The 13214-nt window shown below is 43.8% G+C and overlaps 2 protein-coding genes across 2 annotated transcripts; both read left to right on the forward strand.

Moving 5' to 3' along the window:
• The first annotated feature begins 50 nt into the window (after window positions 1–50).
• Window positions 51–7880, forward strand: LOC112876092 (chromosome transmission fidelity protein 18 homolog). Its single transcript, XM_025940131.1, has 24 exons — window positions 51–285; window positions 372–704; window positions 807–868; window positions 1479–1616; window positions 1721–1972; window positions 2080–2166; window positions 2669–2770; window positions 2844–2909; window positions 3041–3148; window positions 3232–3293; window positions 3378–3422; window positions 3537–3610; window positions 3942–4009; window positions 4095–4163; window positions 4594–4691; window positions 4777–4858; window positions 4982–5060; window positions 5205–5292; window positions 5359–5512; window positions 5859–6050; window positions 6134–6193; window positions 6614–6879; window positions 6981–7086; window positions 7628–7880. Exons 1-24 carry the CDS (start codon window positions 96–98, stop codon window positions 7682–7684), a joined length of 2838 nt encoding a protein of 945 aa, XP_025795916.1. The 5' UTR covers window positions 51–95; the 3' UTR covers window positions 7685–7880.
• A 442-nt stretch (window positions 7881–8322) lies between these two features.
• On the forward strand, window positions 8323–10220 carry LOC112878259 (BTB/POZ domain-containing protein At3g09030). The gene has a single exon (XM_025942703.1). It carries the CDS (start codon window positions 8402–8404, stop codon window positions 9839–9841), a length of 1440 nt encoding a protein of 479 aa, XP_025798488.1. The 5' UTR covers window positions 8323–8401; the 3' UTR covers window positions 9842–10220.
• Window positions 10221–13214: the final 2994 nt, after the last annotated feature.

Genomic DNA, 13214 nt, shown 5'->3' on the forward strand with positions numbered 1-13214 from the left:
CCGCCACTTCCCGCCATCGCCTCTTCACATTTCCGCCGCCGCCAGGCTACCGCTGCAGCTCTGCTACCAGCCACCGCGGCGTCGGCGAGTCGGCGATGGAGATGGAGATGGACATGGAGATGCCAGATCCGGAGGAGCTTGAGTGGATGGAGAGCCACGGCCTCCTCCCGGAGGAAGAGGACGTCTACTTCGACGACCCCGACGAGGGCTTCGTCCCGCCCCCCGGCGACTCGGACCAGCCGCGCGATTCCTCGCAGCCGCCTGAGCCCGCCGCTCCACGCGCAAGTATGCAACACCTTCCCCCTCTGTGCATCGCAACCCTAGCTCTCGATTGTTTCGATTGTGACGGAATTTACCAAATGCATGTGTAGGTGAAGCTTCGGAAGGCGGGTTGAAGCGTCCTCCGCCTCCACCACCGCCGGAGCAGGAGGAAGAGGAGAGGAGCAAGCGGAGGAACGTGGGGCGGGAGGATGAGGATGAGGAGGACTGGCTGCGCTACCCGCCTCCTCCCGCCCCTGAAGTCGTCGTTGCCGAGAAGACAATCTCGCGGTTCGCATCGGAGATCCATGGGGACTGTGTGCCCGTCACTGCGCCCAACGGGGAGAGGGTTTACGCCAAGCTTGCAATGGAGGGGTTGGCTGGCGGAGCTATTAGTGGAACGAGGCAAGGGGCTAACTTCTCCAACCCAAATCTCAGCCACAAGGGTTAGTTACTAAGTGATTTAGTTCTCTTGGGAATCAGGATGCAATTGACTTAGTTTGGTCGTGGCTCATTTTGTCACTTCACTTTTTATTGCGGTTCTGCAGGCCTGCTTTCTGAATCCTTTCATTCACTAACAAGGCGTGCTGAACAGGAGGCTTTAGCAAAGGTATATATGTAAATGGATATCGTTAGGAATAACCAATAGATGGCACTAAATGATCGATCTTAACACAACACTGTTAATTATGATTTCACATGGAGCATAATTAATATGTAAAATGAACACTAAGAATCAAATTGTACTTATCTGTGTAATCGCTGGAAAATGTAGTGGATATTGTCGATTGGTACTAGAAAGTGGTAATCACTTATGCTACTTTTTCTTTTTGGTTCAGCCCAGAACACGGATGCATGTCTTTGTTCCTTCTAGATTTTACAGTGGAAATTTGCCATAATAATCTCATAAGTCACATAATAATTCCCATTTTTGTTTCTTCTCAATAAACAATTCCTGTATTTTCTGTTTTATGGAGTGATCTAGAAGACAGTGTTCATTTTTAAGATTCAGCTGTCAGTACTCAGTACTTCAATGCCCATAGGGAGCTGTACAAGTCTACTGTATGGACCTAACCATGTATACAACATGCACTGACTACTAACTCAAGAAAGGGCTTGGCTGACCATTTTTGCGTTTGATGATGTGTCATGTGATTAATATATTATACTATATCAACTGAAAGTATCTCACTAACTCACTTTTGATGATGTCTATGAAGGCCTTGCAGGAAAGCACAGATTCAGTAGATCGTGAGGCTTGTCCAGTGACTCCACTAGTCACAGAAAAACTTTGGGTGGAAAAGTACGCACCAAATTCTTTCACAGAGCTGTTAAGTGACGAGCACACAAACAGGGAGGTAAATACTATTCCAAATTGCACCTTGCTACTTCAAAGTCAAGTCAACCTTTCTGTTTATGCTTGATCAGTTTTAGTTGACATGTGTGTATGTGCCTTGTTCAGGTACTTCTGTGGCTAAAACAGTGGGACTCCTGTGTTTTTGGGTCCCATATTCGAGCTACATGTGATGATGTTTTATCTGCCTTACGTCGGCACTCTTCTAACGTCCAAAAGAATGCAAATAACAAAAATTTCTTCTCCAAGACTAAGGGAGGTCCTGTTGACATGCCCCTGAATGCACCTAGTAGCAACCCAGAAGGTTTAGGTGGCTCCTTCAGCAAAAGGTCACCAGTAGACAGCACACCAGAACAAAAGGTGGGGGTTAACACTACTGTGTTGTGACCAAAAGCTTTCTATAAAAGATTTTGCTGGTTTGTCATGCTTGTTCCCTACTGTAACTGAATACCTTCCTGATGTTGCAGGTGTTGCTACTCTGTGGTCCACCTGGTCTTGGAAAAACAACACTTGCTCATGTTGCAGCCAGACATTGTGGCTACCATGTTGTTGAGGTCTGTGTTATGATCATACAATACTAGCTGTGTGTTTGTTGTTTAATGTGATGATACATAACTAATAAAGAATTGTGTGCTATCTGATTAGTGCCACGTGTACAGTTCTCTTCCTTCCAAATCCCCCTGTGTCAGTTTTGTAACATTTCAAGGCACGACTATATCTCAATGCTTAAGATTTTGATATATAACACACTGGACAACTATTTTTTATGCTGAAAATGCATTGATCCTCCTTTTAATATCATTTCATCTCAAACTTTTAGCACTGCCTCTTGTTAAAGAAAAAATGTTCCAGTTGTTGGTTTGGCTAATTGGCCTGTTGAGCTCTCAAGCTCTTCAGGAAGATAAATTTTTTCTGGTAACATGTCCATTATAGTCTTTGTACTGAATTCTGATCTGTCAATATATCCACATAATTTTATCATGGATGCTTCATATATGCATTGACATATTCTCAATTCAAGTTCTATATGTTGCTTATGTTCAGTGTTGAATGCAGATAAATGCCAGTGATGATCGTTCTGCTTCATCCATTGAAACAAAAATTCTTGATGTCGTTCAGATGAACTCAATCATGTCAGATTCCAAGCCCAAGTGTTTGGTGAGTTGAATAATGTTGCCTAAGTTGTCGACTTTCTCCCTCTATATTCTGTTGAATTTTGTGTCCTGTTTAGGTAATCGATGAAATTGATGGAGCACTTGGTGATGGAAAAGGTGCAGTGGAGGTTATTCTGAAGATGGTAGTCCTCCCCTGACATAGTTATCTTATAGTTTGCTGCAGCTTTACTTTACTTTTTTCCCCCACTTCTATATCAGGTTTTCATCTTACCAAATAAGAGTGTGCATCAGATGACTTGCTCTTCTCTTGTAGATCAACGCTGAAAAGAGTAATAATTTTGACAGAAGCACTAATGCTGAAGAAACTCAAGCCCGAAAGGCATCTAGAAAAAGTCACAGAATGGCAAAACTATTGAGGCCTGTAAGCATTGACATTGCACCCTTTTGGCTCCATTTTAGTGTCTTTACAATCTATTGAATATACTGATTATACAATTTTCAAAGGTAATTTGTATATGCAATGACCTTTATGCTCCAGCCTTGAGACAACTGCGCCAAGTAGCCAAGTAATATTTTCCTTCTTTCATTGTGTTTAGTACATTTGTAAATCATTAAAGTTGTTGCTTATGAGGACTGATTTATTTTCACAGGGTTCATGTGTTCGTGCAGCCAACGATTAGTCGTGTGGTGAACAGGTGATGTGACTGCACTTATTCCTTTAGCTTCATCACATTAGTAACAAAATGTATCTTTGTAACCATGTACTTTCATGACAGACCATTTGTTCATAAATCATTTTTCTTGTTTAGGCTCAAGTACATATGCAAAAATGAAGGTTTCAAGACAAGTGCAATTGCTCTTTCTGCATTAGCAGAGTATACTGGTACATTTCTGTTACACATTTTTATCTGTAACAACAGTGAAACATATATTTGAAGTATTATTGTGTAATGAATCGATAACATGCACGATTCATTCTAGCCGTAACAGAACTATGATAAAGCTGTTCAGCCTAATTAATATAAACCTATCTTAATCTGCATTTCAATATTTGACCTGGCTACTCTCTCTTTTTTTAACGAGCTGCTTCTTTTGCTTGTATTATGCACTTTCTAATACCTGGATGAATGAAAAGGAATTGCTATTATTTGCATGGAGAATCTTTGCTACCCCTGAGGTGAATGGTTATTTTCATAGACTGTATTTCCCTGCAGAATGTGACATCCGTTCATGCTTAAACACACTTCAATTTTTGAACAAGAAAGGGGCGGCACTAAACATCGTAAGTGAACCGATTTAGTTAGCCATATGAAGATACTACTAGCAGATATGGTGTTCTTTCTCTAATGATATGTGTTATGGAGCAGTCATCATTTGATTCACAAGTAATCGGACAGAAGGATAAGTCAAAAAGCATCCTCGATGTTTGGAAACAGGTTTTTTTCTCCCTGTAACTCCTCTTCTGCAGTTCCCTTTTTAATTTTGTAGAACGGAGTGCCAATCATAACTAAAGCCACTTATGAACCAATGCCATTGTGAGTACGTCTATATATAGTTCTTTTGGGCCTTATTAACAACTTTATGAATCTTACCTTTCTCCTGTAATTCCATGTAACACAACATTTTAGAAGCTTTGCCTGGAGTAATATTGTCCTCCAATAGATGTCTTTTGGTTACTCCTGCTCTTTATTTTTCCTCGAACACATATGAGAGCCTTGTATCATTTCATTAAGAAGAAGATGTTAGTCCTGCTCTTATGTTTAAATCAGGTCTTAGGACCTATGCTAGCAAAATTTCACCCAAAACCAGCACAATTTTTTTATCATCTCTCATTTTTTCATCTTATTAAGTTCAATTGTACCACAGGTTTTGCAAAAGAAAAAACTCAAGCGAGCTGGAAAGTCTGAAAGTCATTTCAGTAAAGACAAGGACACAGATTCTCTCTTCACACTCATATCTAACCGGTAAAATTTTGTTCCGTCAGATTTCTTACCTGGTTTCTTTGAGCCGGTATCACTTCTTTATTTGCATCAAGTATTTCATTTGCAGTGGTGACTATGAAGTTACCATGGACGGGATCTACGAAAACTTCTTGAGACTATCATACCATGACCCGATGTTGCAAAAAACTGTGAGTATCTGTACAAGACATAGATTTTGGCTAATGATTTGAGGTGTTTGATTTGCGTGAAGCTTAATATTCTTCCTTTATGAATTCATCTTCATACTTATTATAATCTAAACTACCATACAGGTAAAATGTCTTGATATACTTGGAGTTTCAGATTCCTTGACACAATATGTTTACCGGACCCAGCAGATGCCAATTCATGGTAGTATCGGAGTGTATATTCTATTCTTTGTATAGATATTTTACTAACAAAGATGAACCACTCATTTCAGCTTATCAACCTCCAATTGCCATCACCATTCTTTGTATAGATATTTTACTAACAGAGCTGAACCACTCATTTCAGCTTATCAACCTCCAATTGCCATCACCATAAGTCGTATGGTTGCTCAAGTTGAGAAGCCAAATATTGAATGGCCAAAAGCTTTGCAGAGGTAATTCCTCCACGTAATCATATATTTTTCTGCCTGCTCAGTGGGCTTAACATTGTGTTTTTCTAGGTCCCGAACATTGCTTTTAGAAAAGAAAGACACGTTGAAGACCTGGCAAAACCAAATGTCACCGGTTGTTTCAAGGCACATGTCAGTAGAATCATTCGTTCAAGACATCGCTTCCCCCTTCTTACATATTCTCTCTCCACTGAGTTTAAGACCTGTAAGTTGTCATTCACTGATCGTGCCAAACTTTATCTCGAAATTACCCTGTTGGTATATAGCATTTATTTGCTCAAACTTGTTAACAACTGAAAGTGAGTATTGCATGGTAAATATATGTTTATAGTACTTTAAACTTTAAAGTACCACGAATGAAGCATGGAACTATGGAGCCAATATCTTAATATTTTTTCTGAAATAATATCCACTAAGGAAAGGATTTAAGGCCCTATGTCTCCATGTTGACCAGTATGAAACCTATGTGTTCTAGATGGTATTGCAAGTTTGAATACAAGCCTATGCTTTCATCTCTTTACACGGTTTCTAATAGTGCAGGGTTTTTTCAGGTAGCCCTGAATTTGCTGTCAGAGAGAGAAAAGGATGAACTTGTGCAGCTAGTTGATACTATGGTTTCCTACTCAGTTACATATAGAAACACAAAGTTTGCCCCTCAAGAAAGGGCAAACATATCTGTGGTGCCACATGATGTTCCTTCACTTTCTCTTTATCCTCCAATCAGTGATGTCATAAACTTCAAGGTCTGTTTAATTTTTTAGTCTTTATTCTTTGTTCTACACTTGTGCACTCTTCTCACTATACCTAACATAGCTGCTGATACCAGGGCTATCAATCAGAGCACATTGATCTGTCTCTGGCAATGAAACAGGTCTTGGTGCATGAGGTGAGTGACCCTTCTGATTTTGCAATTATGTAAATTTATAATTTCATGTATTGCTAGCACTTGATGCCAAACTTCTAAGTTCTGACTTAATTTAACTGTAACAACCAAATATATATCCTTTTGTTTCTCTAAGATGACCATTTATTGTTTTTAATCTTTCGGCAAATTATGTTGGCCTTTTATAAATACTAACTGAGGAAAGCACGTTGCATTGCCATATGACTGAGCTGCACCTTGAAAGCTTTCTCTTCATAGGTACTATAAATTTCGAACTATTCATTAACTCCATATTTCCTCTTGAAACCTGTTTGCTTGGTGTTTTTTTTTTGGGCGTAAGAAGCTGAAGCTTAATCAAACCAAACAGGGCCATATGCATGAGCACATGAGGAAGCTTTTGATGAGGGAAATTTGCTGTTGCAGGTAGAGAAGCAGAAGATCATTAAAGATAGTGCTGGCAAATTGTTGAACCAAGGTAGTGATGGAGATACCAGGAGCGAAGCTTTATCAGATATAAGAAAGAAAGCAGTAGCCGATTCTATTGCTCCAGCATTACATTCTTCTAAGGATAGCACCAAGCGCAATTCGACAACACTTCAAATGCAACCAAACTCAGCCTCTAGCCTGAATGGTAAAGATCCTACACCTGCCAAAAAGCACTCCAATCGTGCAACAAATTTCTTTGACAGGTAATTTAGCAATGCCCGCCATTACTCATTAGATGCCAACTTGCCATTTTGCTTGACTGTTGATAATGGTAAAGTTTACCTATTTTCTTTGATGAAAACAGATTTAGGAAGGAAAGACCGGCAAATGGAAAAACTCATACTGATGTGGGGCAGCAAAGAGCAACAATTCAGAGGGATTCACGCCCTCTGATCTTCAAATACAATGAGGTGTGTTCTCCATATGCCCTCTTGTGACCCTCTTGCACGAATATTCAGTTATCCTTTTGCGTTCATATATAAGCACAGGCACTAAAAGTCCTATGGAATTCGTTGTCCCTTATAATTAAGTTTACTGGACGTGGGTGTGGCCTCAGGTCCAACATGCACATATGTATTTACTAATATACATAGACGTTGTCCATGGAACAATGCTTATTTAGAAGTTATTTTGTTTAAGCTCTTGGAATTAAGATACAAATTTGCTCAATGAAACCGAGGACATTGTAATGTAGAAATCAACATTTAATGCGAGGATCATATGTGGGACCTAAGGACACATTCAACGATACCTCCCAAATAGCACTGAGCAGAATGTTGATTCAATAATTTGATTTTAGTTGCCGACATGTTTTTGTGTATGCTAATCCGTGCCATGCGATTCCACTCCTTTGGCTTTGGACTCAACTTCTGGACTCATGTCACCAATTGCATGCCCCTTTGTAGTTTATTTCTTTTGCCAGTATCTCATGAAGGTGACTGCAATGTGCAGGGTTTCACAAATGCGGTGAAAAGACCAGTGAGAGTTCGCGATCTTCTGCTCAGTTAGGCCCGTTTGGTCCCTGCCCTTGTACTGTAAAGCCATCTTTTTCTTTTCTTTTTTAATATCCTTTCCTGTATATTGATTGCACCATGTGTATCTAGTAGGATAGATTGAACTATTGATGGATCAAACTAAAATTACACTTGTCTGTAATAGCACATGCACATTTTTTTCTATTGATTTGGGAGATGATGAATCAAGAATGCCATCAGGATGTATTATGTTTGGTGTCTCAACTGCGAATTGCTTTCTGTTGGTTCCATGCCAAGATCAGAAAATTTAAAGTTTAAAATATTCATTTAAAAATAAAAGGCAGCAGAAATCATTAAAAATTCATGAACATTGCTCCAAGAACTGGCGATCAGCTTTGGCTCAGAGAAAATAGCGAGCCAACACCATAGATGTCCCATACGGCCATACTAGTCAATAAGAAAAGGGCTTCTATTCTTTTTCCAAAGAGAAACTGTTATTCTTTGGAGTTGAGTTACCGATGTCGATTTTGTATTTGAAACATGGCTCTTAAAATTAAGAAATGGCTCAAATTGTTTTTTCACGTCGCTCTTGCCCATAGTGGGCTTGTGGGTTGGACAGCATGATCCGGACTAGTCTGCTGTGGGCCGAGCTGATCTGATCCATTCCCCCAGTCTGAAGAAAAGTCGTCGCCTCGTCGGAAAGCGCAACAGCATCCAGCAGCAGCAGTCCAACACCAGCGACGAGCCAACGATGGGAACCGTCGACGGCGGCGGCGGCGGCAAGAGCGGCACAGTGAAGCAGCTCAACGTGGGGGGCAAGCTCTTCTCGCTGGAGGCAAGCTCCCTCTCCCTCTCCCTCTCTCTCGATTCCCCTTCCCCCACCCCAACCTTCGTGGACCGCGACCCAGCCCTCCTATCCGCCATCCTCGCCGCCATCCGCGCCCCGTCCTCCGCCGCGCTCGCTTTCCCCGCGCGCGTCCTCCTCGACGAGGCCCTCTTCTACGGCCTCCACGCGCAGCTCCTCGCCGCGCTCTCTCCGCCGCCGCTCCGCGGCTTCTCCGTCTCCCTCGCCTCCACCCTCTCCCCCGCCTCCGAGCCCTACCCCACCGCCCTCGCGCCGCACCACGATGGGTCCCTCTGCCTCTCCCACGGCATCGGGCAGGTCACCTATTACTCCCCGGCGCTGGATCACCTTGCCACCTTCCGAACCCACCTCCACCGCATCACCTCTCTCCGGCAACTGCCCCCCAGCCTCGTCGTCCTCGGGTCCGCTTCGGCTCCAGGGCTGCATGTGTACGACTTCCTCGAAGGTCGGCATGTCGCCTCCGTTCAGTGGTGGGATCCCACTGACACTCGCGTCAGCAAGGCGAAGGTCATCGCCATTGCTGCCCTTCCTCCAGCTGATGCAGCTGATAACAATTCACCCATCTTGGCAACATTTGAGAGCCCTCACCGGGAGAACTGCATCGTGGTGGTCGACCCTGTAACTCTGAAGCCCACCCAGGAGATTGGCCGGCAAAGTGGCAGTGCAGCAAAGTCGTCGACACCAGGTCGAGTGGTGCACCTGCCGGCACTTGGACTGGTGTTTGCATCATTTGTGAGTTCCGGGGCATTTGGCTACTCTGGTTACATGAGGCTGTGGGATATTCGGTCTGGGAATGTGGTGTGGGAGACGAGCGAGCCAGGGGGAGCTGGAAGAAGCAGTAGGTTTGGTGATCCATTTGCAGATGCAGATGTTGATGTGAAGCAGCAGGCAATATACAAGGTTTGCTCAAAGTCAGGAGATGTAGCAGTGGCAGACCTGAGATCCCTTGGTAACGACCCTTGGGTTTATATGTCATCAGGACCAAGAGGGAGTGGAGGAGGCTATGGCAGTCTTCTGCATTGCCACCAGTCTCAAGTGTTTGTCAGCCGGAAGGATGGATTGGAGGTTTGGTCCCGATTGGAAGAACAGCGCCACAACACAGGTGACTTGGCAGAGCAATCAGGAACAAATGAAAGACCCAAAAGTGAAGGATTTGATGAAAGATCTTATAGGAGCTGCTTTGTGGACACGGAAGAGGATGCTAAACGTGGGATGATACAGATGATGGAAGGGGGTGGAGACCGCCTGTTTGTGTCAAGAGTAGAGATACAAGGTGTGGAAGTGTGGGAGACTTCCCACCTTGCTGGTGCTATTTCTCTCTCATAGCAGTCTCCCCTTGTGGACATGGAGTGACCATTCAGTAAGTCTACCAAGATAATTAAAAGTGCATTTATATGATGGCATTCTCGTTCTTGGTTCATGGCTTCATGCACAATTCAGTACTGAAGTATGGGTCTTGTGTAGTCTGCCTCGCAAGATATTATGTATCAATGTATAGTCACATGTCTTGCTTTTGGCCTCTGCAGATGCATTTCATTTTCATGGCAAATGCATGAGAAAAGAAAGAACTTATTTGATGCAAAACTCTTTTCTTAATCTCTTAGCACCAGGGTCTTAGCTACAGCGTCATTTTTCAAGAAGTCAAAGCATCCTTGATCAGTGGAACTGTTTACATATAATCAAACTTTATAATTATCCTGCCACAGCATCCTGAGCTGAGACCAACTTGTTATTCTTATCTTGTTAAATGCATTAGACTGATTTATTTTGACATTGAAAGTAACCTCTTGCTATCCTCATCTTTAGAAGTTATTGGTTAGGAGTATGACGTATGGGCAATTATGAGTAAAATAATAATCCAGGCAGTTGGCAACGCAGAATTCAAGTAATTAATAGAAATATCAATAATCCTTTCGGCATAATCATGTATAAAATATTGGTGGAGACTGGTAGAAATATTACACCTACCGGATGATTTATATCTTACTCTTACAAATCAGATACATTCTATACCTGTGTTGTAGTGTAGTTTTGACGAAAATGTTGCAAGCCCTGTTTGGCACAACACCAGCTCTGAGCTTTACCTCGGATCTGAAGTGTGTAAACTAGAATCAAGAACCTTACGACTATTTTTTGCCTAGAGTTGTATGAAAACGGTTCAACCAAACAACTAAGTGTACCCACAGCTTCAGCTCCACAGATTTCTGAAGCTAGAAATAGAAAAAAAATCTAGAACCAAAAAAATCAAGAGCCTTAGGACTTCATTTTGGAGCTGGAACTCTGCCAAACAGGGGCGCAATTTCCTTGAAAGAAGGTGTTCTGGCAACTAGCAACGCTTCAGTAAATTCATTGAGAGCAGGTTAGTTACTGTAAGATTGGGTATAATGCATGGAATATATTGCTTGAGCCTCTTGTGCTGATTATACAGGAGTACATGGCTTTGAGGGCAAAGCCTGTCCTAGAGATAAGTAGCGTATCCTAGAGATAAGGAAGGTTATTCTGGGATTACAAACTAAAAATATCCGGAGTTGCCTAGTATACTCTAACATCCCCGTAGTCACAACGGGAGTGCGCAGACGATGAGACTGAAGAATAAGCCGAACAAATGACATACCCCCGTAGTCACAATCATCGATGCGCCGCAGATGATGTGGCTGGAATGGGAGACGAAGAGGCTTGTCAAGCAGATAGTAACTCCTTAGTGCCGAGGTAGTCAAGGTGGAGGTGGTTGAAGCCGTCATTGAAGGCGCTCGAATACACAAAATCAGCATCTTCTTGCCGACAGGTTCAGCATGATGATGAGCCGACTGCGATGGTAGATGGTGCAGCTAAAGAGCGCGACTGCATCTTCCTTCAGCAACATCAGCGTCGGTGTCCGTGAGCGCGCGGCAATAGGCGCGGACTCGGACCCAGAGCCAGCTTGATGAGGACCAGCAGCATGGGTGGCGCCACCACCTGAAAAGGCGGCGACAACGGCGATGGTGGCTTGATCACGAGCATCGCCGCTGCAGCCTGGAGGGCACAACAACAACCTCGTCCTGGGGGTGTCGACGATGAAGCGACGACGAACGGCAGGCAACGCAAACCCGATCTCTAACTGGGAAAAAGAAAAAAAATAGCAGCAACAAGATAGACTTTCGGGTACAATCTTGGGTGCACCTAGCTGGATGCCCCCCACCATTATCTTCATCCCTTCCCATCGGGAAAGGAGGGAGCGGAGAAGAGGACCCGCCCGGTAGGCGAGCTTGGCGGGGCAGAGTGTGGCCCGAGCAGCGCCTCCTTCTCAGCAGTGTGGCGGCCAGAAGCCCCGTGAGCCGCTCCCGCAGCCGTATCCTCACGCTCAAGGCAGCAGTAGAGGCGGCGCTGGGGGAGGAAGGGGATGACCGGCCTGATGATGAGAAGGAGAGCTGGTGAGGGAGGGTGAGGGCGCTGCAAGCTGGAGGCAACGTCTTCTGGTGGTGCAGTGGCCCGACGGCCCCAAAGACGCGGTAGCCTAGCGTCCCCACGGGTCCTCCGCAGCCGTGCACGTGCGCTTAGGGCAACAGTGTGGCGGCGCTGGTAGGAGGGGGAGGGGTGCCATGCCTATTGCGCAGAAGGGGCGGCGGATCTGGATGTGAAGCTAGAGGGAACGACGATGCGGGGTATTGTAGGCCCAGCGGCTGCCCCATGGCAACGCGGTTCCCAACGAGGATGACGGGTGGCGCAGTCATGGATCCAATCGGCGGCGGGTAGAGGTAGGGTCCCTCTGCTGCTTGCTGACCACGACGGCGCGGCGGATCAGATGGATCGACCGCGCATCCTACGAGGGCGCTGCCCCCGGTGGAGATCGATCTCCCAAGGGGCGGCGCAAGGTTAGCGGAAGCCCGAGACATGGGGTTAGAACCTAGACTCGTGCTATGTAAGATTGGTTATAATGCGTGGAATATATTGCTTGAGCCCCTTGGGTTGATTATATAGGAGTACATGGCTTGGAGGACAAGTAGGCTCTCCTAAAGATAAGGAAGTTATCCCGAAATTACAATCAATTCTAAACTAACCATATCCGGAGTTGCCTAATATACTCTAGCAGTTACTCTTGACTATTCACTGCTCATCATCTTGGACAATCTCATTTTCAGGGGACTAAAGACTTTTCTTTTGGTGTGCCCTACTAATCATCATGAAAGAAATGTACCACCTAAAAATCATAGTTGGCGACTTCCTCTTTAAACTTTGCTCAACCTCACAACTTTTTCTTTGTTGATGCAGTAGGGTCATTTCAAATTGCAAATCCAACCATTTCTTCTTATGTTTTGATATTGGCTAGCTGAAGTTTGGATATGCGCAATAAATTATGTTGTACCATAGGCTGATTGTACTCTTACTATAGTGTAGTAGTTCAGATGAATTATTGAAGAAACTAGGATCATTTCTTATGAAAAGCATAATTCAAGTCTCAAGCTCATTAATTCCACCCGCCCCAAAAAAGAAAGTCCTGTTCATTCCAAATGGCAGCTTTCGTCCATATTAAAAGCTTCATTTCATAATGTGACCATGAAAATTGTATCTGTGACATGTACTTTAGGAATGTTAGGTAGGGTTTTGGTAGGTAGGGTGCTTGTGTCCAAATAACTTACCAGATATAATGCAAAGAAAGAGACAACACCGAGCACGTAGGCTTTATGTGAGCAACCTGCTTTCTTATTTAAGTAAGGAATTT

This window comes from Panicum hallii, chromosome 9 (genome assembly GCF_002211085.1).
Source record: "Panicum hallii strain FIL2 chromosome 9, PHallii_v3.1, whole genome shotgun sequence".
NCBI lineage: Eukaryota > Viridiplantae > Streptophyta > Magnoliopsida > Poales > Poaceae > Panicum > Panicum hallii.

Excerpts from the sequence above, each read along its gene's own strand:
- LOC112878259 (XM_025942703.1), top strand. The coding sequence starts at position 8,402 with ATGGGAACCGTCGACGGCGGCGGCGGCGGCAAGAGCGGCACAGTGAAG.
- LOC112876092 (XM_025940131.1), top strand. The coding sequence starts at position 96 with ATGGAGATGGAGATGGACATGGAGATGCCAGATCCGGAGGAGCTTGAG. Across the intron at positions 4,859-4,981 it reads ACCCGATGTTGCAAAAAACT|GTAAAATGTCTTGATATACT; the intron begins GTGAGTATCTGT and ends ACTACCATACAG. Across the intron at positions 6,194-6,613 it reads AACAGGTCTTGGTGCATGAG|GTAGAGAAGCAGAAGATCAT; the intron begins GTGAGTGACCCT and ends TTGCTGTTGCAG.